The following is a 25,298-nucleotide window of genomic DNA, read 5'->3' on the forward strand; positions in this document are numbered from 1 at the left end:
TTTATACCACTGAATGTGTGTAAGATGAGCTTTTACATTTAGGAGTGAAAAATTGCAGCAGAGAGAAAGAGCATACGCTTATTGAAGAAGGGACCGTAGCCAAATCTAGAGACCAGAACATCATAGAAATTACTCTTTTGACATTGCCAGTTAAGCATTCACCTAGCAATGCCATAAACATGCCCTAGCAACCACTCAGAACACCTTAGCAACCGCATGACTTTCTTTTCATTCTGACAGATCTTTGGTCTGATGTCAGTCATCCACTCATACAACTGCTCAAAGGGGGACGATCTGAAAACCTACAAGAATTTAATGGTAACGGGAGTGCGTCTGGCCTCCTGGAACCAGATTCTGGACCCTTGGGTCTACATCCTTCTACGGCGGGCCGTCCTCCGGAAGATCTATCGCTTAACCACGGGCCATAAAGACCTGAGGGGGAGCACATTCCGGCGGTGGGAGATCAGCTCTCTCCAGAACTCGGTTAAAAATGCTGTTAATCTGAACTGATGGAACGTGGGATTCCAGCGTGTTAGTTCTGCCACATGGAAAGGACAAGGAGAAGAAAAAACCATGAGGATGTTATATACCAAATCACTGCACTGCAGTGTTACGGGAAAACAGATAATACATCTCTATTGCTTGATTGGTGGATATAGTAGTAGTAGTAGTAGTAGTACACTGGGGGTTCGTTCTCAAACTATGACAGCGATGATCCGGACCAGCCATAGAGGCTTTATCAAGCATCAGAATGGAGTTGAGTCACATCAAAAGGAATCACATTTTCTTTGATCTTTGGAAAATGGTCTTTAATAAAATCTTTTATTAACATAAAGGCATAACTTATTTTTACTTACATTGTAAGTAGACCTGGACAATTATGATATAACTGCTTTAAATGCATATTATGATGTCATACAGTGACTTGTCTTGTAAATAAATGATTGTTGGTAATCATAAAGGTCAGTGGAACTTCCTGTTATTAAAGAAACAGTGTGTTGTTTGTGCTAACAGTAAATTAGTTGTAACATTGCACCATCTATTTTGATTTATTCGAATGTGTTGTTAGCCTATATGATTGATTATTAAACAATCCCCTTTGTGACTTCACCCTAATTTTGTTTTATTTTATTCAGCTTGTTTTTGGCTTCAGGTGTACTGTATTTCACAGGGCTCTGGTGGCGTTACACAGTATTTCTCATGGTCTTGAAAAGCTATAAAATGTTAAAGATACTGAATTTTATTTTGACCAATAAAGGTAAGAAAAAAGCCCACAATTTATCTATTTAATTATCTTTGATGATAATAATAATAATAATAAACTTTCTTTTTATATAGCGCCTATAAAGATAGCTTCTCAATGTGCTTTACATGGAGATATACCAAGATATAAGAATGAATAGCACGTACAAAGAGATATTACATTTAAATGAGTTCATCATAAAACATGGTACAAAAACTAATCAAGTAAAAGCATTCCTTAAATAATATGTTTTATGATATTATTTAAAGTAACTCAGTCTAATAGAAGCTGGTAGCGACAGTTTAGGAGCATAGAAAACGTCCCGTCATCAATACAGCGTACTACAAGTCTTAGTGAAAGCTAGGAGACCAGATGTGGAGGAGCGGAGATCACTTTTTGGGGTATGAAGAGTTCAAATCTCAGACACTGTGAGGAGCCGAGCCATCAACACAGAATCTGACATGGAGCCAGATAGGAGTGATGTGATCGCTTGACCTGGCCCTAGTCGGGATTCTGGCTGATGAATTTTTGATTTAGTTTATTTAAATTATTGAGTTTATTTAAATTCGATTTAGAAACCCCAGAAATGAGAGCAATGCAATAGTCAATGTGAGAATAGAAAAAATATCTGGCAATATTTCTCAGATGAAAAAAAGGATGTTTTACCAGTATTTCGCATGTTTGAGTTAAAGAGCCAGCTTTATAAAGCTGGTGAGGAGAGCCAATATGCATGACTTCAGTCTTGTTAATGTTAAGATTAAGAAAATTTAGTTTTTATCTCAGAAACACTGTAAAAAAAATCCTGTTGTTTTTACAAAACAAATCTGGCAGCTGTGGTTGCCAGAATAATTATGTAAAAAATACAGTTAAAATGTAAATCAAATTACAGAACAACCTGAACATTTTACAGTTTAAAATGGCTGTAATTTACACGCTGGCACTGTAAAAAAAATAAATAAATATATATATATATATTATTCTGTTAAAATTACATTAACAAAAAGTCATAAACATGCCTTTTGAAACTGAATAAATCTGTTGTTTACTTTATAATGTATTTGTTAATCACCGTAGTAACTACAGAAGGTCACATGATGTTCAACAGTAGTGGCTCTTCCAGGTGCAATGACCAATAAACATATAGAGACAGTCTCAGTATCACTCACTCAAACAGTAAACACCGTCATGGTAACACATGTGAGATTTAAATAATGCAGTAAACATGAACTAAATTACATCAAATATTTACAGAACACCCCAGTGTACATAACTGATATTAAAAACAAGAAGAAACATAACTATTCCCATAAAATATAATGAAATGTAATGGGTCACACAGGGAATTGTGGGAACGCCTGATTACTGTTTTTTACTGTAATTTTAACAATAATTTACTGTAAAAAAGTACATGTACTCTTTTTACCATTAATTATACAGGAAAATCTTTACATTTAAATAATTTAATTTTTACATCATTTTATTGTAAAAACTACTGTATTGTCTTTTAAAATAAATTAAAACATTTTACTGTATATTTTACAGTTAATATTTTTTAATCTATTAACATTTTATTTCTGTAGCATTTTTACAGTATTTTACTGTTAAAATTACTGACATTTTTTACAGTGAATACAATTTGAAAGAAAAGAGACTGCCACATTTTGACCAGGATTTGAATGGATGTAGATCTGTGTTGTCTGCGAATAAATGATAATTAAGAGTAAGTGATCTTAAGAGCTGACGAAGAGGAAATCTGTAAATACTAAAAAAGTAAGGGGCCCTAAAACTGAACCCTGAGGGACACCAGAGTGAACTGAACCAATCTCAGACATGTCTACACAAAGAGACAAACTGTCTGTGATCAGTGAGATGTGAACTAGTTTAAAGTTAGTTTATCTATCTATCTATCTATCTATCTATCTATCTATCTATCTATCTATCTATCTATCTATCTATCTATCTATCTATCTATCTATCTATCCATCCATCCATCCATCCATCCATCCATCCATCCATCCATCCATCCATCATCCGTCCATCATCTATCTATCTATCTATCTATCTATCTATCTATCTATCTATCTATCTATCTATCTATCTATCTATCTATCTATCTATCTATCTATCTATCAGTGAGATGTGAACTAGTTTAAAGTCTAGTTTATCTATCTATCTATCCATCCATCCATCCATCATCTATCCATCATCCATCCATCTATCTATCTATCCATCCATCCATCCATCCATCTATCTATCTATCTATCTATCTATCTATCTATCTATCTATCTATCTATCTATCTATCTATCTATCTATCTATCTATCCATCCATCCATCCATCTGTCTATCTATCTATCTATCTATCTATCTATCTATCTATCTATCTATCTATCTATCTATCTATCTATCTATCTACCCATCCATCCATCCATACATCCATCCATCCAGCCATCCATCATCTATCCATCATCCATCATCTATCTATCTATCTATCCATCCATCCATCCATCCATCCATCCATCCATCTATCTATCTATCTATCTATCTATCTATCTATCTATCTATCTATCTATCTATCTATCTATCCATCCATCCATCATCTATCCATCATCCATCATCTATCTATCTATCCATCCATCCATCCATCCATCATCTATCTATCTATCTATCTATCTATCTATCTATCTATCTATCTATCTATCTATCTATCTATCTCATTCATCCATCCATCCATCCATCCATCCATCCATCATCTGTCTGTCTGTCCGTCCGTTCACTAAAGTCAATATTTTGACACCAAAGTTTAATTGCATTTCGATTTCTGTTAATTTCAAAACAGTGATGTTTGGGAAGGAAAGCAATAATACAATCAAAGCCAGTCTTTAAACTTATTATATACGTTATTAATTTATTCAGTCATGCACACATTCATCATTGCATACAGTAATCATATTCACCTAATGATCACTGAGGGTTTTTTTTTGAGAATCAAAATGTATGTCTTTTGTAATATTATCTAAAATTACTGTGCTTGACCGTAACAGTATATTATTTCCATTCTGTTCATAAATAAGCCCCAAACCATTTTTCATGGTGTTGCATTGCCCCCAAATGACTGTGCCTGTGAACAGACCAAGAATTAAACCTCTCGGTTTCACTTTAATAGAGCACACATAAACAGTGTTTATAATTATTTGTATTCTGTGATGAGTGTTTAACAAATATGTCACATTTAAAATGTAAAACGTTTACATTCTAACCTTTTCCCCCCAAGATACTCTTATAAACATGCATACAGTGTTGTGAGAATTTAAAAAAATACAGCTCATCACTAGGTCTGATTTTGCATGTCTCTCTTTTTTCCTTTAAAGCAAGAGATATAAAAAAATTAAAGTCATCTTTGTGTTTGCATCAAGTGTTTGCTTTATCGGATGCATGTTATTCTGTCAAAATTGTAGGCCTCAATGTAAATGTAACAGCTTTAAATGTAAATATTCACAACTTTCTTTCTTAAACTTTGAGCGACCTTCTGGACATTTTTTTTCTCTTTCGTTTTTATTCGATCATTTTGGCTGTGTTAATGCCAATGGTATACATTTTGCCAAAGGTGTGTATTTTTAGGGGAATTTTGATATTTCAACCTCAGTTCCTATAATACATCTGTAATACACTAATAGTCACACTCAGGACCTTCAGGACAAAAATATCCTCATTGAAACCCATTAAAGCATACAATCATTAATTCTATGATAATAGGCTTTCATTCCGGTGCCCTGGCTTCAAAATTGAAATTTTTCATATTTTCCACCAGATGGTGCCATTTTTAGCCTATGGAGCAAATACATGCTTTTTTCCTATTTATGTGTGTGTGTGTACAAAAACTGGCATTTAAAGGGTTAAAATCCTGAAAATGAATATTTGGTAGTTATGATAAGGACTGATGTTGGTCAAAAACTCTAAGTCAGTGAAAGTGGAAAATAATATTAATATATAATATTTATATGGCAGTTTTTTTGACGTGGATATTTTTGTCCTCTAAGGTGCTGAGTGTATTTTTTTTTAAATATGACACTGCACAAAAATAATAATGCATCAAAATCAATGTTGTTGCTAATCATTGACATATCTCAGACTGTGATAATCAAAAAAATAAAAAATGTATGGAAAATAATAAATTATTTATTTATTTATATATATTTTTTCTCCATAAAAACAACAGCAGCGTTATATAAACAAATTGGCATTTAAAAGATTAAAATCCTGAAAATGTATGAATATTTGGTAGTTATGATCAAGACTGATGTTGGTTAAAAAAATTAACTCGCTGAAAGGAAAATAATATTAATCTAATATTATTATGTCAGTTTTGTGTCGCGGACATTTATGTCCTCTAATGACCTCTGAGAAACTTTTTTAAATTGACGCATAAGACTAAGTTACGTATATGAACGTGCACATAGCATTATGTTGGGACAATAAATGTAGCGGTTAACCTAAAAAAAATCACTTACTTACGTAAAAGGAAAAACAGCGCATCTTGGTTCAATGCGTCTGATTTTTCAGGCGCCACCCCGTCAGTCCCTGAATGAATGAAGCCACGCCCCCTCCTTTCACTCCCATCTGTTGCCAACGGGAAGCCGAGCGATCTTATTGGTCAGCTGAGATCACGTGTTGGTCTTGCCGCGAACTGCACGCTGATTGTCCACAGCGGCACTGAACGGTCGCATTGCTGTCGCTGCACTGGTAAGTGTATAATAAGAACACAAATACATTACATTATTCAATGTATATTGATACTAGCTCGGTCTAAATCGGTTTAATTTGGTATATTGACTCTGAATGCATTGTTTTAAAGGGTTAAATGCTGTTGAAATGGACTGTAAATAAATAATTGTGCACCGCAAAATGCGGTGGCTAACGGTTAGCACGCTAGTTCATCGTAAAATTGACCCAAAACATCGGTAGTTGAATAATATTAAATCATTGTATTTTAGTGTAGGCGAAAATGAATACGACTATTTGTATTGTCTCTTTGTCTTATGAAACGAGCTTTTAAATATTGTAAAATGCGTTTTTAGCTGGTTTTGGGGGAGGGTCACGACCATTTTATCTCTTGTGTCTTTAGCCGGGCTAGAAAAAAACAATAACAAGCGTCCTACTTATACGTTGTTTGGGACGTCATTGTCCAGATTTACAGCTCAAAAATGCATCGTATCACCAGTTTATGCGAACTGGGGACAATATTGTGTTATTAAATGTAAGTTTAGTTGTTGATGTTTCAGCTCGCTATTGTCTGACTGCATTAAAATGGCCGCACGTCTGTGATGTATACTGCGTGTTCGCACATTATCTACATCTGCTTTGAGTATTATAGTCATGTAGAAACATTTCTTAGCATGTAAAATGAAAACAAAAATGTCTAGGACATGGTTTATTATTGCATTCGTTATATTTCTTAGTAAGGGGATTGTTTGGGCGTCAACAAGTGCTGATGCGATTCTGTGTAAAACTATATATATATATATATATATATATATATATATATATATATATATATATTATTCATTTAACCCTTGTGCCCTAACCTAACCCATTTAAAACAATTACTTGCAGGTCCTTCGATGACAAAAATGCCAGCGTCAAAAAAAATGCCATAATATTATATATTCATAGTATTTTCCACTTTCAATTAGTTAATTATCTGTCCAACATCAGTCCTGATCAAAACGAAAATTCATTTATTTTAGGTGATTTTAACCCTTTAAATGGCTGTTTGTTTATATAATGCTACTGTTGTTATTTTTTATGAAATATATTTTCTAGAGATGCACCGATTGCAATTTTCTTGGCCGATTTCTTTACAAGTGTGACCTGCCGATACCAATTTTAAACGATTTTCTTACTAAGAACTATTATTGACTGCATATACAAACAAAATCTACCTTTCTTCAATGCTAAATTTTATTTTCATAAAATAAATTATTAAACATTACAATTTCCCCCAAACTGCACTAAGTTACAGGATCTTCTCTCACTTAAACAACTCTCAAAATAAAGTGCTCTGTGACTAGAAAGAGGTAGAAATAACAATTAACGGCAAATTGGTTGCTTTATATAACAAAACATGTTTCATTTTCCACTTTTTATAAATTGACCTTTTTCTCTTTATTATTCGTCTAACAAAACAATTCCAAAGATTACAAGCCTATGAACAAAACTGAAGTGTACAATACGCTCAACATTGACATTAAGCTTACGTTAGATGTCCAAATATCAGTTGTAAAACTGATTGCTGCTTCTGGATCGGCTTGTAACCATACCGGTCAATACTCCCGGTTTTCCCAGGAGTCTCCCGTATTTCACACCCATTTCCCGCCCCCTCCCGTTTTGTTATTTGTCCCTGGAAACTCCCTTAATTTGTATGGCCCAAACTACGTTATATGAATAATCACATCAATATATTATTCCAAGGTTGTCCAGTTGCCAGATCTTGAATGAAAATATATATATATATACACACACACACACACACACATGTAAATTTAACAACAGCTGGACAGAAGAATTTAATTTCATATCCCGAAGCCATATCAATAATACCCACACCTTTTGCAATGTGTGTCGCACTGATTTTAGTATCGGACACGGTGGGGAAAATTAAGTTACTCAGCACATTATATCACAGCGGCACAATTTGTATGTATTTAGCCTGCCTCTGCCATCCAGCACCCCACTTCCCCTCCCTGATTTGTATACCTAAATGTTGACAGATAACAGGCTGCGTGTGTGACATGACACGAGATTAAACAACTAGGGCAAGATGACGTCGGAAAAGTACCTCCTACTCTGTATCGAGGAAATGTATCAGATTTCTGAAGCTTCTGTCCTCAACTATGGAGAACAGCTGGTCATCCAGGGCCATGAATTCCATCATTTTCCTCGTAATTGCTTTGGTCTTTTTGCTGCTCATACCAAGGAATGATAGGAGAGGCTGCTGACTTGTGACTGGCTCTGAGCTCTGGCTAGTTTTAGCCGCTTTCCCTTTTTAGCTTCTTTTTTTAAATGGGCATTTTCAGCTGGGTGATGGTGTTTTAAGTGTCTAAATTAGGATTGTTGTCCCGAACGTTATTGTGGTGGTTCCCCCGGCGTTTACTTTAGCCTTACAATTATTAAAAATTGCGAACTGTATGTATTCTTCACAGTGAAGATCTTCCACGCCAGTGACATGTTTACATGCGGCTGTGACGTTATTGCCTGCGCCGCTGGCAACAACACGGACCGGCTTGGAATCGGAAAGTCGTGAGGCTGACCGGCCGGTCACCGGTCCGGGCGGAGCATGCGTAAAATCGGCTGATTCCGGTCCCTGGCCGGTCGATCGGTGCATCTCTAATATTTTCAATATACTAAATGCTAAGATTAATTTGATGATCACAGTCTGGTATATATATATATATATATCTATCTATCTATCTATATCAATGATTGGCAATAACATTGATTTTGATGCTTAATATTTTTTGTGCAATGTCAGATTTAAAAAAGGAAACTCGCGCAGTACTTTAGAGGACAAAATATAAAAAAAAACTGCCATAAATATATTATATATTAATATTTTCCACTTTCACTGACTTAACCAACATCAGTCCTGATCATAACTACAAAATATTCATTGATTTTCAGTGTTTTAACCCTTTAAATGACAGTTTGTTTACATAATGTCACTGTTGTTTTTTACACACAATTTTAGCTGCATTTCAGTTGACCTGCAGTGCTCTATACAAACCAAAAATAGGGGAAAAGCATGTATTTGCTCCATAGGCTAAAAATGGCACTATTGGTGGAACATGTACAAAATGTAAATGTGACACCAGGACTCCGAAATGAAAGCATACTATCATAGAATTAATGATGCTATGCTTTAATGGCACTGGGATCAAATATTGCAGTTTTAATGGGTTTCAAAGAGGATATTTTTGTCATGTGACTATTTTGTGAACAGTGTATTATAGGAAATGAGGTTGAAATATAAAAATCCCACTCCCCAAAATGCGCACCTTGGTATTAACAGCCAAAATGATGAAAAAGACAAAAATGTCTCGAGGGTCGCACAAGGGATATACAAAATAGTCCTTAAAGGCTTGAAGTAGAGATGCACCGATTGTGAAATTCTGGGCCGATACCCATGTTTAAAATAAATAATTGGCCGATTACGATACAGATTTCTTTTTTGTTGTTATTTAATCCCCCTTTTGTGTCAGTGAAACAAAGAAATCTTTGAGTGGGCACACATTTATGAAACGTTTAATTTAACCTTCTTTCACATGACAAAGATTCTTTCCTTTTGTGAAAAATAAAAGATTCTTTTTAGCCTGCTATACATCTGCATACTCAATGAGAAGTATTTTTCATAGCCCAACAAACATTCTTTTTGTAAATAAAGAGCAAAAATTACATAAATGTCATTATATTTAAATGTAAAAGTTATTATAAAATAGGACTTCAGCTCTTGTGTTTTTCATACAGAATACAAAGTTCTTGTTTCCATTAAGCACAAACTCTGTATTCCTTCCCATACTTTTGCAAGCGAGCGCCCAGTGACGCCTGCAGCTGTATGCACTGAAGCTCTGACTGACCTGAGAAATATTTACTCTCAGATTATTTCACCAATTGTGAAATGTGTCCCGTATTTCTGTTGGCTCTTTAAAAGAACTAACAATGCCCAATTTGTGCAATTATTCTTTTAAGTTGGTTGTTTTCATTGAATTGGCCGAACAGGCTTGCAAAATGGTCTGAATTTATTCGTGATTCAGTACAAATAGTTCAGAGCTCTCTCACTGAATCATTTGGAGTGGTTTCTCATACAGAAAAACAGCATCTGGATAATTATGAATACAGTGTTGGATAAAGTGTAAATTGACCTACTGTCAACTGAAACAAAAGTTTTGTCTTTTTGAGAGGTAACTTTGAGAAACTTCAGCTAGTGCTGTGTCATGTAAACAAGGGGCTGTTCAAACTGATGTGTTTTTGCATCCGCTCGTGCCATTTTTCAATCATCTTACATGTAACCATTTGCTTGATGGATGTCTTTTGACAACTGTCACATTTCACTGTGTTTAGCATGGGAGCACTGCATTTTTAGATGCCGTGTCAAGTTAAAAAAAAAAAACGTTTCTAGAGACTCCTGCGTTCTGCTCTATTCGTCGTGGTGCATTTGGCTTTTTTAGTGTTATAACACTTCTGTCAAACGTTACTGGAATAAATGCTTTAGCCAATAGTTGCATGAATGCTACTCGTACTCGAGAAAATAAATAAATGCTTATCTCAAAGTCACCAGAATTGAACGCTTTGGTGTTGGTATTATAGTACCTGTTGGATCTTCTCCGAATCTACAGCTGGGTAGGCAACTGTTGTCAACTATGTTTGGCCGATACATCGGTGCCATCCTAGCTTGAAGTGTCTATTGAAATGAGAAGTAGTTGATATAGAGTAATAAACACAAGTTGTGTTTGTAATTTAATTTCTGAAACGTCTCTTTGTGCAGCTGCTTTTGCATTAACCTCAAATTCTTCTGAGAGATAAATGTTCAATAAAACGTGAAGTGAGACATTATATTTATTATTCTTGGGCAGTTGTTTGGATAGTGTTCTTCGTCTTCAGTGCTGCTGTATATTGAAAGAGAAGTCTCAACATGCACTATGAGCCCTTCATTTATGATTCATGTTTTGATAAAAATCTAATGAGATCAAGATGGGATTTAGACTTAGTTGCTGATCTGCTGTATAATTGAATGCATTCTGAGGTATTGGTGCTGAACTGGATCTCCTTGGCCTGGATGAGATGCTCAGGGTTATTATACTTAGCCACTGTCTCCTTGGTTAATCAAATATATCATGTTTTGGTGCGCCTTTTGATTAGACCCTGATTTGTTTGCAATCTGAAACTAAATCAGAATTACAGGCCGTTCCAGAATATGTTAATCTTCAAATTAAACTCGAGACAAAAAGCAGTCATTTTTTTTAGGTTGTTGCATTACAGTAATGAAATATTCATTGGTTTTGCATGAGCACAAGAGTATATTAGGAAACCAAATTTTGTAAAAAGTATGAAACACTTTTTGTTTTTCATTACAGACTAACTGGACCAACTGCCACATTTAGATCAACACTGCCAAACTGAAGAACTACTTTATAGCAGCTATGGTAAAGCATACAATATCATTATCTGTATATGTACACATCTTTTTGCTAACACAGTGTCTTATTAGGAAGTGTTGGTAATTGCAAAATCACTGCTAATATGTGCTTACTAATAGTAACTTCCTAGTACTTATTATTGGGTCAAGATATTGGAACAAGAGCATCAGTGTAAGTCATATGTTTTAAAGGGCACACCCAAAAATGACAATTCTCTCATTTATTCACCCTCATGCCATCCTAGATGAGCAGGACTTTCTTCTGCTGAACACAAACAAATATTTTCAGAAGAATATCTCCGCTGTATATGTCCAAACGATATAAGTGAATGGTGACCAGGACTCCAAAAGCTCCAAAAAGGAGATAAAGTCAGCATAAAAGTAGTCCAAAAGACCTCAATGGTTTAATCAATGTCTTAACCCTCTGGGGTCGATGGATACGCCGGAGCGTCCTGCTGGATTTTTTTCGTCATTACAGCAGAAACAACATAAAATTCATTTTGGGGCATACAAATAAGAGTAAGACATCATTAGAGACTATAAAGGGTCTACTTTTACTTGTGTACACTCACAATAACAACAAAACCTTGTGCTTTTGTAAAATAAAGAAAATTTAAAGTAGTCTCGGGGTTCGAGCATATTTCAGAAACGCGTCACAAATTAACAAACTCCGCGAATACTTGTCACACAAACATGAAACATGTCTAAAAGCGTAAAATGTCTACTTTTTAATAAAACAATTCAAATTTAAAACAAATATTCTCCTGCAATGTAATCTGTATGAAACAAAGCAATGTACAGTTTCTGGCTCAGCGAATTATCTCTAATGTGATCCCACCCACCAGCAGGGCGCCCCATTCATACGCTAATGTGCTGAGACGATCAAATCAATAATGGTAAATTCCCCAGACTGTGTCTTAAAAACAAGTTCATTCATTTTTCTGCGCGTTTGATAGACATCACGATACACATCACTGGATAGTGACAAAGAGTTACAATTTTCCTCAGAAGAAGAGCGGGACTCCGATGAACGTTTGTATTTTGAAGAGAGGCTTGATCCAGCCGAGGATACAATTTCAGACTAGTAAGTCAATTAGTTTTCATTAGTTGACAATGCTATTTTATATAAACATGTACATATTTTACTAGAGGGACTGTTTCCAGACTTGCCAGCCAGGATTCAGAGTTTTGAAATATGTCCTAATAAGCAAGTTTTAGTTACATTTAAATGCTGTTTTGGCTAAAGCAGGTATTTAAATGATATGCTGTATGATATAAATCTGATATGTAATATGAAATGAATGTTTGGAATATATTTTATCTAGTGTTTATGCTGCCTCATTATTATCATCAAAGCTTGTGCTTGCAAATATCTGTTCAGGTGTAAATAAATCCCAGCTGTGCTTGTTTTGTACATCAAATAGCGTTAAGAGGACACATTACAAAGGTTCCACCCTTCACACCAGATTAGCGAAAATGTTTGTTCCATTCATTTTGATTATTTGATAACTAGCAGCGTAAAGGCATTTTGAAACCTCCACAGTTGCTACTTAATAGATTAGCATATTTAATATTAAATAATTACCTATTAAATTAACAAAAAATTCCACTGTTACTGCTGTATAATCGTGATCAGTGTTATTAAGGTTGGTGTAAATTTGAAAAACGCTTATTTTGGAGCATGTGAGAATAATCCAGCAGAGCAGATCCCTTGAATGAGTGTTTCTGTGATGGCTTGTGCAAGTGGCACCACACTGAGCAAACTCGCTGGACAACCAGGCTTCAGTCACGCTGCACTAACGTGTGTCTCAGATGAGCATATTTAGCTTGTATAACGCACCATTAATTTTGTTTCAGCTGCCGGCAAAACCATTTAAATGCCGGGAAAAACCCTGTCAAAGTAGCACAAAAAACACTTTAATCAACCGTTTCATAATGTTAAATTTTCCATTTGACACATTTCAGACTGATACGTTGTTGACCAATATAAACATATTATGAACTTTACGCAAGACGCTCAACACCTTCTCAAAGCAATGCAACAAAGGAAATAATACATAAGTAAAAAAAAAAAATATCTAATGAATTAAACAGTTCATTATGCTCTTAATAATTTAAGTTATGATGTGTAGTTTAGGACCCCTTATTTTTGTACATGAGACAGTGTTGTAGCTCTTTTCCTTGTGGTGTTAAGAATGTGGGGCTGTCTAGCCGTTTGAGATGTTTGAATGCCTCCCATAGCACTTTAAGGTAAAATCAGTATTATTAAAATGGGTCATGAACGTTTTGTGGTCTGCACTGCGATATCGAGAGAAGCCTGATTGAGTAACGCGAGTGGTCCTCTGAGCTCTCCTGTCTCTGGAGCATGCATATCAGGAAGCCTGCTGTATTCCCTTGATAAGATGAGGCATGTGCGCCAAGATGTTGGAAAAACCCTGTCCATGTTTCCTCAATTCTCTCAATCTCGCTTGAAGCCCTGCCCTCGGATAAATACACAAGCCGCGCACATGGACATTAATAACGCAAACATCTTTTAAAGTTGAACTACATCAGTTTTTAGCATTTTAAGTCCTTATCTAAAAATGAACTGAGGTTTCTTTTGGTAATGCAATAGAAAAATGCATGATTTAGCTTTCAGGAATGCAGGAAAAACCCTGTCAAAGTCACAGTGTAACCCATGTTTATGAATATTTATAGCTGATTTTTCTCATTTCTGTGCAGCCTCCTCCACTTCGCCATCGCTCAATGCGTATCTTTGTAAACGACGACCGCCATGTGATGGCCAAGCACTCTGCCGTCTATCCCACCCAGGAGGAGCTGGAGGGGGTTCAGAATATGGTGTCCCACACCGAGCGAGCCCTCAAGGCCGTCTCCGATTGGCTGGATGAGCAAGAGAAAGGAAATGCCAAACCGACCGTCTTGGAGGCCGATGGAGATGTGGAGAAAGAGACGTGAGTGATCTGAATAAACTTTCGAATTGGAGAACAATCTATAATCCAAAAAGCTTCTCAAAGTAGTTGTTTCCTTATGTATAATTCTCTGTTTTAGAGTGTTTGGCTATTAATACAGCTTGTCAGTCTATTGTATTCAAGAAAAAGTGATTCCGTTTCTCTCTTCTGACTAATATGTCATTTAATGATATTATATGATTAATTCTTGGCGGCCTGTCTCATGTGATTCCCTCTCATATTTTGTTCTCCAGTGAGCCGAAGTCCGTGGATCAGCCCACTCGTTCCCTGCGTGGAGTGATGCGTGTGGGTCTGGTTGCCAAAGGTCTGCTGCTTAAGGGAGACCTTGACCTGGAGCTTGTTCTGTTATGCAAAGACAAGCCTACCATCACCCTGCTGAAGAAAGTGGCCGAGAACCTTGCAGTGCAGCTTCAGGTAAGGCTGTTTTTTAGTTTTTGTTTTTAAACTTACTTGGAATCTGATTTGATTTCAAACATCAAAGGTTATAAAGGTGCACGATTCTGTGAAATTAAAGTTCGTTTTGTAATGAGTTGTGTAGTGTTGTACATCAATATGTTCTACAATACACTTCAGAGTACTATCATTTATATCATGCTATTATGTACTATCCTAAAGCAGCACGGTTGTGGGCATTATGGCAGAGATTTGTGGACTCTTAACTTCGACAAGTAGCCAATTGGATTCAACGCAAGTACTACAAAAGTGAATATGTAGCTTGTTTTCCATTTTTTTTCCCCCAAAAAAACACTCAAATGTGATTTAACCCATGACATTTATATACACCAATATAGGACTGCACGATTTTGACAGTCATGTTCCGATTATGTTGAAAAATATTGTGACTGCGATATGACCACAAAAAAAAAAAGTGTCATGGGTGGCTGTGGCTCAGTTGGTCGAGCGGGTTGTCCTCTAATCGTAAGGTTGGTGGTTCGAATCCCGGCCCACACGACTCCACATGCCGAAGTGTCCTTGGGCAAGACACTGAACCCCAAGTTGCTCCCAATGGCAGGCTAGTACCTTACATAGCAGCTCTGCCACCATTGGTGTATGAATGGGTGAATGAGACGCAGTGTAAAGCGCTTTGAATAAATAAATGAAACAAACAGAAACTAAAACACTACCGTCTTCATATTTAAGAACCAAGTCAACGTGAATATTACATTATTGTTACACTATTGATTATTATGCAATGGTAATATGTTTTATCACTATAATACAATCTAAATTTGCACGGGGCATTGCTAATGCTGTTCAGTTAATCGGAGGAGTTTAACAAACTTATTTTCAGCATCTGCATGAAGAGTTTGTGTGTTTGTGTCTTGTTACACCACTCTTTGTCTCTCTCCACTGGCTGCCGGTTCATGCACGTATTAAATTCAAGGCCCTGATGCTGGCATATAAAACAGTCACTGGGTCTGCTCCAGCATACCTAAAAATATTTATGCAGAGCTACGTTCCCACCAGAAGCCCGCGGTCGGCTAAGGAACCTCGCCTTGTCGTACCAAAACAAAGAGGCACCAAAACACTTTCCCGGACTTTCGGTTTCATCATACCACGGTGGTGGAATGACATTTCCAACTCAATCCGGGAAGCTAACTCACTCTCTATCTTCAAAAAATGGCTAAAAACACATCTTTACCAAAAGCACTTAACCGGTCACTAAAAAAAAAAAAAAAAATTATTTACATTTCTTGTTGCACTTAAATCAGTTTTGTATACTATTCTGATGATAGTGAAACTTTGTAATATGGCACTTTTTGTACCACTGTCTCCTTAAGATGATTCGCTGATGTTCTTCCTCTTTTGTAAGTCGCTTTGGATAAAAGCGTCTGCCAAATGAATAAATGTAAATGTAGCTGAATTTACAACAGCTTTATAATATGCTCCTCATTTTATAGTCTATCCACAAAGTTTCTGTGGCATGGGGTGACATCTTTATTTTTATATTAACCTTTAGTGACCAAACATATTTCGAATGACCCAAAAGCGAAATTAAAGCGATTCTGTAGCACTTTAAATATAATGTGCTCAGCACACGTATGTAAATGTCGCCAAATTCTGAGCACAAGATGAAGTTGTGGAGCACAGAAGCACTAATAATAATGCACTATGCACTGCTCTGTGCTGTATGTTTTGTGTTAAAGCAAGCAGTATGAGCAGATTACGATTTCAATATTATATCTATTAATTGTGCAGCCCTACACCAATATAAAGACACATTATAATAAACAGCCAATGTTTCCTACATATTTCTAATAAATAATTTTTCTACATGTACAGTGCTATACAAGGACTTCCATGATCATTATTTTTGAATGATGATGCAAATGAAACTTTGAATTGAAGTTTAATCTGATTACAGTATGTTTGTAGCACAACATAAACATCTGCTTAACTTAAACTATAAAATGACATCACTTTAAAAGTCTTCAGTTGAGCTGATCTGTAACTTGATTTAAGCACTACTAAAATGTGGAAACTTCTCAATATACCCAACAGCTCATCACGGAAGAAAAATACGATGTCCAGCCATGTGTCCATGATGCCACCATCGTCATCAAAAACTCTAAAGAACAACCGTTGACCCTCACCATTAACCTGACTTCACCGCTCGTGAGGGAGGAGGCTGAGAAAGAGGCAGCTGGAGGTATGTTTGACTTGTAAAAACCTTACAGCTCCCCTAACCACCCCAACCCACTAAAGACAGGAAATGCAGATGGGATGATTGAGGCAGGGATATTGTTTATTGGGCCTTCAATGGAGCTTGGGGATATTGTGTACAAAACAGTCGTGTAACATGTATTGTTATATTTACTGCCTTCTAAAGTCTCACTGTTCCATGCAGTGTCATGTTAAGTTTTGATGGCCCAATATACAGTAAATGAAGTGATGGGAAAAACTTTAAATAAGGAATAATAATAAAAACATTCCCCCTTTAAAGTATTTAAAAGAAGAGTTTAATGAAGGCTTACTGAGAATTAAGAAGAAAACAAATCACAAACCTTGTTGTTTGCATGTGTTTATATACTGCAAAAGAAATGGAACAGTTTGCATTGCAGCAAAAATGAGAAGCAGAAAGATTGTTGAGCTCTTGTCTGTACATTTAAAGAGGCTGGAAGGAGGGCAGGGGGTTATAGATATTGCTAGACATTCAGACACCATTTAAAGAATAGGTTGGAGGTCATAGAAACACAGATTAATTATATATTGGTCTAGAGATCGACCGATAATAGTTAGAAAAAAGAAAAGATTACAAAAGAAAGATTAGAATTACACAATATTTTTCACTTCTATCATCATGCTTTGATATTTAGAGAATTTTCATTGTGGCTCGCTTAAGTTTTGGCCTGTCATGTGTTCAACAGATCCAATCCATGTTCAATGGAAACTATTTTTAGAACAATAAAAAAGCAAAACTGTGTTCTGATGACATATTTGTAATCTTTCATCAACTTGCTTTACCTCTAAAATTGGCTTTCCTTTTTGCCTGACATCACCCAAGGTGCCTAGGCTGTTAACGTTAACCAATAATCAAATAGCTTACGGTAATATTGTATTTAATGCAGTTTTAATTAATATTGTATTAATTCTAACTTACCAATTGTTAACGCTAGTGCTGGGCATTGATGCAGATTTCCCCATTCGATATTGATTCATATGGGTACATTTGTTACAATTTCCATTTTGCGTGCATATAAAATACATTTTCTCTCCGCTTATGTGCTTGATTATAAAGGAACCTTCTAGGCAACACTTTTGTACAATTTGAAATATTAATTTTACTAATTATATTTTATCATTAGTTGTTCATCAAATTGGTCATTTTAGCTTTTTAAAAAATTTAAAATCCAATCTATTCCATCAATTAATGTCTTGAAATTGCATACATTTATGTTTTTATTTTTTTACTTTCATATTTTGCACTATTTACATCGATATGCTGAACTCTTGCTTATGCAGTACTGTCTCTTAAGACTAGCGGCATCAGCCAGTGAGCGCATATAACGAGATGTGCGTAATCCATGTGTGAATAGAATTAAATGTTTATATTTTTGTTGTTGTTTTTAATCAACAACTGATAGTAAAAAACTGAAAGGGTATTAAGAGAAATCGTTCAATGACACGTATCTTTGGACACACCGAACGAATTAAACCAAACTTTTACTCTCAACACGAGGTGAAAGGACCTCTGTGCGAATAACTTCTCCACTATACTACAAAATCACTGGTGATGAAATCTGAACATTTACTAGCTAGTGGCGAATTATTTACTGGCATTACAGAGGGTGGTCACAAAGTGAAAGATCAATATTGGGATTTAAGAATACAAATGAGGATCACGATGCATCGGAAAATCTATATATTTACCCAGCACTAGTTATCGCTGTAATTTAATTCCATATAACGTAACAAACAAAAAGCTTTAGATTTGACAATAGCATCCCGCCCTGCATAAAATTAAGTCCTACCTTTTTTTTTCTCCTCTTGGAAACCTGTCGAAATTCAGATGGGTTTTGAATGCAGTTTCATGTTGACTTTAATCCAGAATTCGGGTAAAGAGTGCATTCACATTTGTCGCTCCAGTGCTAGGGTGTTTTGGATGGAAAAAGTTTTAATTATTATTTTCTTGAGGGGAAAACTTGAGGCCGAATGCAAAGCCTAGCCCTATCTGTGACCCCGCGGTTAGTGGCGCCTGCCTCGGCACATCACAAGCCATCAGTTTTGCTGCAGCGTGGACATGTTTTGCTAATACCTTTTGTGTATCTGACTACTGCTGCCTGTGGTTTAAAATCTGATTCTCTCTGTCAAGCCTTCTAGTTTGTCAATTTTAGGGACGCTGGACCTTTGACCAACTGGACGCTCTCTGTCTCGGAAGGGGCAAGGCAGTGCACCCAGAAAAACAAGGGGGCGAGGGGGAAGGCTTCCCCCAGTCACATGAAAGCACTCGGATGTCTTTAATCTTACTGAGGCATGCATATACATATAAAGCGAAAAAATCAACAGAATCCTCTAACACACAATCATTTCCATTTATACACCCACACGCCTCCAGAACAGGGGAAAAAAAATGTCCACAAGCTTTGTTCCAAATTCTAGCGAGCTGCCTAACTAGGACCATCATAGGCAGACTCCAAAATGCAGATGGTGTTCCTTATGGTAGTAAGCAAAATATGTTTAATTGTACTTCATTTCAAGGCAGTATTGCATGTATCCTTTGTGAATAGGGAAAACAGAGTTTTCGTCCAAGATGGCGGTTAAAGCTGTCAGTTATAAATAGCACCTTTATTCAAATAATATACTTCACAGTGTGCTATGTATTTTTGTGATTGGCAGATATTTAGGGCGTTACGGTAGCTTTGCAACATGCCAACCTCAGTCTTCATAGCTTGATCAGCATGCTGCCTAGGAAGGTAGCTGATTATGTAGGCAGCAAGGCAGCTCACTAGGGTTTGCAACAGAGCCAGGGAGCCATGGCGAATGCCCCGCCCACTCAGATATAAATCTGTTCATACAGTGTCCTTGCTGTTATTTACCATCTCAGGAAGGGTTTGTTTCCAGTGGGGGAGCTGCTCCTCCTCTCCCCTCCACTGCCTTTGGTAGGGGTTATCTGCCTCCTCCCCTCCTCCCCCACCCCCCCTGGCCGTGAGACAGAAAAAAAACCCTTGGTCAAACTGTACCTTGTCTTCTTATTCTACCTACCAATAGAAACGCTATCAGTCATCGATCCCCTGGATGTTCTGGACAGGCAGAAATGCCTGACTGCTCTGGCGTCCCTCCGCCACGCCAAGTGGTTCCAGGTTTGTATCTTGTCTTTATTTGTCTTCTAGTAGTTGAGTTATTTATTTATTTTCTTTGTTAATTTAATTTCATGCTCAATTTGTTTCAGTATTTGTGTGAATGTTTTTTTCAGTGTCTGTTGGTTTGTGTAGGTTTTATTTGTGGGAGTGTATTTGCCTCTGGTAGAATGTCATATTCTTGCTGGATGGTTTTGAATTGCATTGTCAAGGGCATCTTTGTCAATGCTGTCTTAACCGCTGCCTGACTCATTTAACTGTTTAAATCTGTGTATTATTACATCTATAAACTACTTAAATTTTACTTTTTTCAGACACTGTCATGCCGGTGTTTTAACTTAGAACTGGCTCTTTTACAGATCACTTTAACGTTGAGTTTACTTTTAATTTTGCAATATATAAGGTGCAATATTTCTGCTTTCAGCCATACCGTTCAAAACACTTGATATTTGTAATAAACTTGTAGAAATAAACTAATTATGAAGTATTTTACCTTTATTTTCAAATTGTCCTTTTATACAATTTAAGCTCTGCCGACAGCGTTTGTGGCATAATATCGATTTCCACAAATTAAAATGTTTAAATTTCACTTTCAACACTTGCTGCCAATAGAAATACTTTTCAAGAATCAAGTATGTGTTGCATTCTCAACGTTGCCACTAGAGATGCTATAACATTAGTCTAAATGGTTTGCTTCTATTAGGGCTGAACGATTTGGACAACAAAAATTAAATTGGGATTTATTTTTAAATTATTGCGATTTGATTGCCGTTAAAAAATAGTGAGTGATTCCTTCAGACCACAATTAAGTCATGGGGAAACATGCTGTACTGCCAATTGAAATACTGCTCCATGTTTACATTTACATTTATGCATTTGGCAGACGCTTTTATCCAAAGCGACTTACAGTGAGTGCACTTATTACAGGGACAATCCCCCCGGAGCAACCTGGAGTTAAGTGCCTTGCTCAAGGACACAATGGTGGTGGCAGTGGGGATCGAACCAGCAACCTTCTGATTACCAGTTATGTGCTTTAGCCCACTACGCTGCCACCACTCCCCAAGGATTTTTTTCAGACGCGGTGCTGTTGTGCGCTCGTCCACAAGCCCGCAACGCCAGACACGTGTTAATGCGTATTGGTGGAGGAGTAGCTTAAAACGGGTGTCAAACTCCATTTCAGCCCGGAACACATCAGGGGTTATTTGTACCCTCAAAGTGCCCATTGAAAATGTGGCACCAGCACCTGCTTTGGTAGCACCCATGCAATTACAAAGAATATTATGGGGCTTTTCCACTGCACAGATCTGCTCGACTCTGCTCTCTTTTTGGGGGGGGGGGGTTCCAATGTGGATATTTCCTGGTACTTGGATTTAGTTCCACCTCAGTCGAGGTTCCAAGCGAGCCGAGCCGATACTAAATGTGATGTCAAAACCCTGCAGATCAATAATTCAATGATCAGCGAAAATAGTCACTACCAGCATCATTGCTACAAGTTAGATGCCAGGTTAACTTGCCCTCATGCGTCGTTTTTAAGTTAACACAGTGATGTCCTCGTCTGTGACTTGTTGTATGATTTCCCAAACTCTCCTGTTTTTTTAGTGGTATTTTGTTTTCTTCCGCCAGCTTCTTTTGTAACATAATTTGTCGTCTTGCTGTAAAAAAACAGCCACATGCCGAGAATCAAGAACACCAGTCATTCATTGCTCCTTTGTGTGTTTGTCACATTTAAGTTGATGTCACGGCAGTAGAGGCGGCGCAACTATGACTATCAACCCTATAATCCCACCTACGTTGAGGCTGCACTAAACTGCAGTGGAAAAGGAAGCTCAGAAAAGTAAATCGCGTTGAACCGTGAAGTGCAGTGGAAAAGTGCCATTACATGTTACGTACATTGAAATGCACATTTGACAGTACAGTATTGATTCTGAGGTTGGGATGCAGCTGAAAATAACAACATCATCTGTGGAAAAATAAACGCCTCATTTTCAAATGGCTTAATTGAAATATTCATAAATATTCATCAGGGTCCTACTGATTAAACTACAGTCATGTCTTGGCATTTCTGAAGGAACAAAACCAATCAGAGCATTACTAGTGAACACATTTTATACAGTTGGAATACTGATAGCTTGTTCTGTAATAATTATGAAAATGTAACATGGCTCTTATTCATACTTTTTCTGCCAGAACTGCCATATTGTACAGTTTCTGTTACTACAGTAAATCCATGGTACATTTTTGTGAGTTGTGATTTGAGAAGTTGTTTTCTTTGTCAATGCCATTTAGAATGTTGGAGCTGTTTGTTTTTAAACGTTAGTTTCATCACGTTTTTAAACAGACAATTCTGTACCTCATTCAGATGGGTTTCGCAATCCCTGCTGCGCATCTCACTGGTTCACAAGCGCATTTAAAATGGTCTGGGTTGAAACCAGTCCGCTAATTACCACACCTGTAATTCCCCAGAATTCAGCAGCGGCCAAAATGCTGCTGTTTAAAAAAAAATGCAAGAATGCTTTGCGTTCTCAACGTTGCCACTAGAGGCGCTATAGCGGCGTAAAAGTGTAAACTGTTTGCTGCTGCTTGGGCTGAACAATTTTGGACAAAAAATTGGTATTCCAATTTATTTAAAAAGATATTGCGATTTTGATTAACCAGAACAACAACAAAATTGTCATGGGAAAGCATGCTCTACTACCAATAGAAATACTGTTCCAACTGTCGCATGAGTCCGCTTAAAAAGAACCAAACTAAATAAATAATTGAAGGGGGGGTAAATAACATCTCATTCAGGTTGTATTCGTTCACTTGGTACCTGTTTTTGTCCACTTTGTTTTAGGGCCTCAGCCCATTTTTCATTATTATATTTGGGCCCAAAAATGTAAGAAATTTAATTTAGAAGGTTATTATATATGCATATATTTGTATAATTTTATAATAATAATTTTTGTAATCAATTATTATTATTATTATTATTATTATAAAAAAATAAATGTATAATTGTTATAATATTTATCAATATGATGATTATTGATATTAGTAACTTATTAATGTTTTAAGCGCTCCCCTCTTCCTTCGCCTACTTGCGTAAAGTATGTTTGTTGCCAGGAGTTACTTTGATATATATACAAGCTTTTCATTTTGGCATTTAATCCTTTCGAGTGCATTGCCATGTGTACTTCCATCATAAGTGCATTACTGATAATTACAGGTTTTCTTTCAAAAATAAAACTGTGCCACAATGTCATTGAAGATTATCATGTATTGTACACCAAATATTTCTTCCAATGTGGTTTAAGATCAAAGTATACTTCAGTTTTCTGGTCTCATCTTTAACAAGTTGAGTTGTGTAAGGCTTGTTGTTTTCAGATTCTTACCTACATTCACCCTCATGTTTTTGTATAGGTCACAAGCTCTACCTCGTTTAGCACCGTTTAGGCTTTGCCACAGCTTTCTTTGTGCCGAAGAGAAATATTGCACCTTTTTCGCCATCTAGGTTTATTCATGGTTCACTGACACTCTGCAGTGCTTTTAAAAATCTCCCAGACTAGTTCCCCCTCATATAATATCCTCTAGCCTTTATCAACTCACAATGCTGATGTTTAATGTCTAAAGACGAGCACTGTTGTAAATTTTTTGAGCCTGATGTATTAAATCTGCTCTTAATAAGATCTGTCATATGTAGCTACTCAACTATGCTTTTCGTACCTCTTAACCATTTTTCACCCTCACATTACTCATGCTTATCTTCACGCACTTTATTCAGTATCAGCAAATCTCGCCACTTTTGTTTGTTTATATATTGCTTTGGTGTGGTGCCACAAAATGAGTCCTATAAAATTAACTGTTGGATTGTGTCCTTCCTGCTTGTGTCTTTAGGCCAGGGCTAATGGACTGCGCTCCTGTGTGATTGTCATCCGTATCCTGAGGGACCTGTCTGCTCGTGTTCCCACCTGGGCCCCTCTCCGAGGATGGGTGCGTCCTAACAAATTCCTTTCTAGCAACGTGAATCATTTTGTGGGCAGATTAGAAACAAAGCTGCTTTATATGCTGGCATCCATGTAATTGTAGCTTGTTTTTCGAAGCCCTTAGAACTTTTGTGCGAGAAAGCGATTGGCACTGGCAACCGGCCAATGGGAGCAGGAGAAGCTCTCCGCAGAGTTCTGGAGTGTCTTGCCTCTGGTATCCTCCTGGCAGGTGAGTGCTCTCCACTTTTGACTATGCAGATTATAAAAATGTTGTCTATGAATACCGCTAAGGTTAAAAAGGTGCTAAAGCACTTTACATTGCGTCTCATTCACACACATTCACACTCCAATGATGGCAAAGCTGCCATGCAAGGCCTGCCATTGGGAGCAACTTGGGGTTCAGTGTCTTCCCCAAGGACACTTCGGCATGTGGAGTCGTGTGGGCCGGGAATCAAACCACCAACCCTGCGATTAGTGGCCGACCCGCTCTACCACCTGAGCCACAGCCGCCCTGTCTATCAATTTACATTATCATAGAACAGCGAAATTGGTGGTTCTCATCTGACCTGCATTTTATATGGGAAATCAAGTATTGTTACAAAGAAATAAACAAATGGACAACAATATAATGTAAAATTATTACCATGACACGGACTGAAAAATATAATTGACAATTTTTTTTGAATGCATAACATGTTTTTATTTTACCAGTCAAACGCTGGGGCTAATATAGTGTTAGCCATATTTCTAAATGACTGAATTTGCAATAAAATACTAGTTTAATTGTTGACATCAAGATATTGGAAGCATTTATTTTGCTGTCATAATTATGTGGTAAGTTGTGTTTTTATTATTTTGTGTTCAGCTTTGATTTTCCCCTTCTGTTCATCAGACTTGAAGATCATTAATATAGAATATAATGTACAGTTTTTGACACGTTTGAATGTGGATTTATTTACTATTAGATGCTTCCGGCATCTGTGACCCTTGCGAAAAGGAACCAACAGATGCCATTGGTCACATGAATCGCCAGCAACGAGAGGACATCACTCAAAGTGCTCAGGTATGTTTAATTTGTGGTTAATTCAATTAGGTTTTTGTGTTGACTAATTTCCAGGTCTCATTTGAACAT

General features: G+C 36.7%; 2 protein-coding genes across 4 annotated transcripts in view; both read left to right on the top strand.

Moving 5' to 3' along the window:
• LOC127653015 (prostaglandin E2 receptor EP1 subtype-like) overlaps positions 1-1,107 on the top strand; it is a 7,495-nt gene extending 6,388 nt beyond the window's left edge. For both annotated transcript variants that reach the window (XM_052139491.1, XM_052139492.1), the window contains exon 3: positions 241-1,107. In XM_052139491.1, coding sequence (XP_051995451.1) covers positions 241-510 — 270 coding nt within the window. In that variant the 3' untranslated portion in view covers positions 511-1,107. The remainder of the gene's footprint in view (positions 1-240) is intronic.
• Positions 1,108-5,899: 4,792 nt separating this feature from the next.
• LOC127653008 (interleukin enhancer-binding factor 3 homolog) overlaps positions 5,900-25,298 on the top strand; it is a 32,688-nt gene continuing 13,289 nt past the window's right edge. For both annotated transcript variants that reach the window (XM_052139481.1, XM_052139482.1), the window contains exons 1-9: positions 5,900-5,985; positions 11,373-11,441; positions 14,156-14,385; positions 14,637-14,817; positions 16,906-17,053; positions 20,113-20,204; positions 24,078-24,173; positions 24,284-24,395; positions 25,132-25,229. In XM_052139481.1, coding sequence (XP_051995441.1) covers positions 11,439-11,441; positions 14,156-14,385; positions 14,637-14,817; positions 16,906-17,053; positions 20,113-20,204; positions 24,078-24,173; positions 24,284-24,395; positions 25,132-25,229 — 960 coding nt within the window. In that variant the 5' untranslated portion in view covers positions 5,900-5,985; positions 11,373-11,438. The remainder of the gene's footprint in view (positions 5,986-11,372; positions 11,442-14,155; positions 14,386-14,636; positions 14,818-16,905; positions 17,054-20,112; positions 20,205-24,077; positions 24,174-24,283; positions 24,396-25,131; positions 25,230-25,298) is intronic.

Source organism: Xyrauchen texanus, chromosome 12 (assembly GCF_025860055.1).
Source record: "Xyrauchen texanus isolate HMW12.3.18 chromosome 12, RBS_HiC_50CHRs, whole genome shotgun sequence".
NCBI classification, from domain to species: Eukaryota; Metazoa; Chordata; class Actinopteri; order Cypriniformes; family Catostomidae; genus Xyrauchen; species Xyrauchen texanus.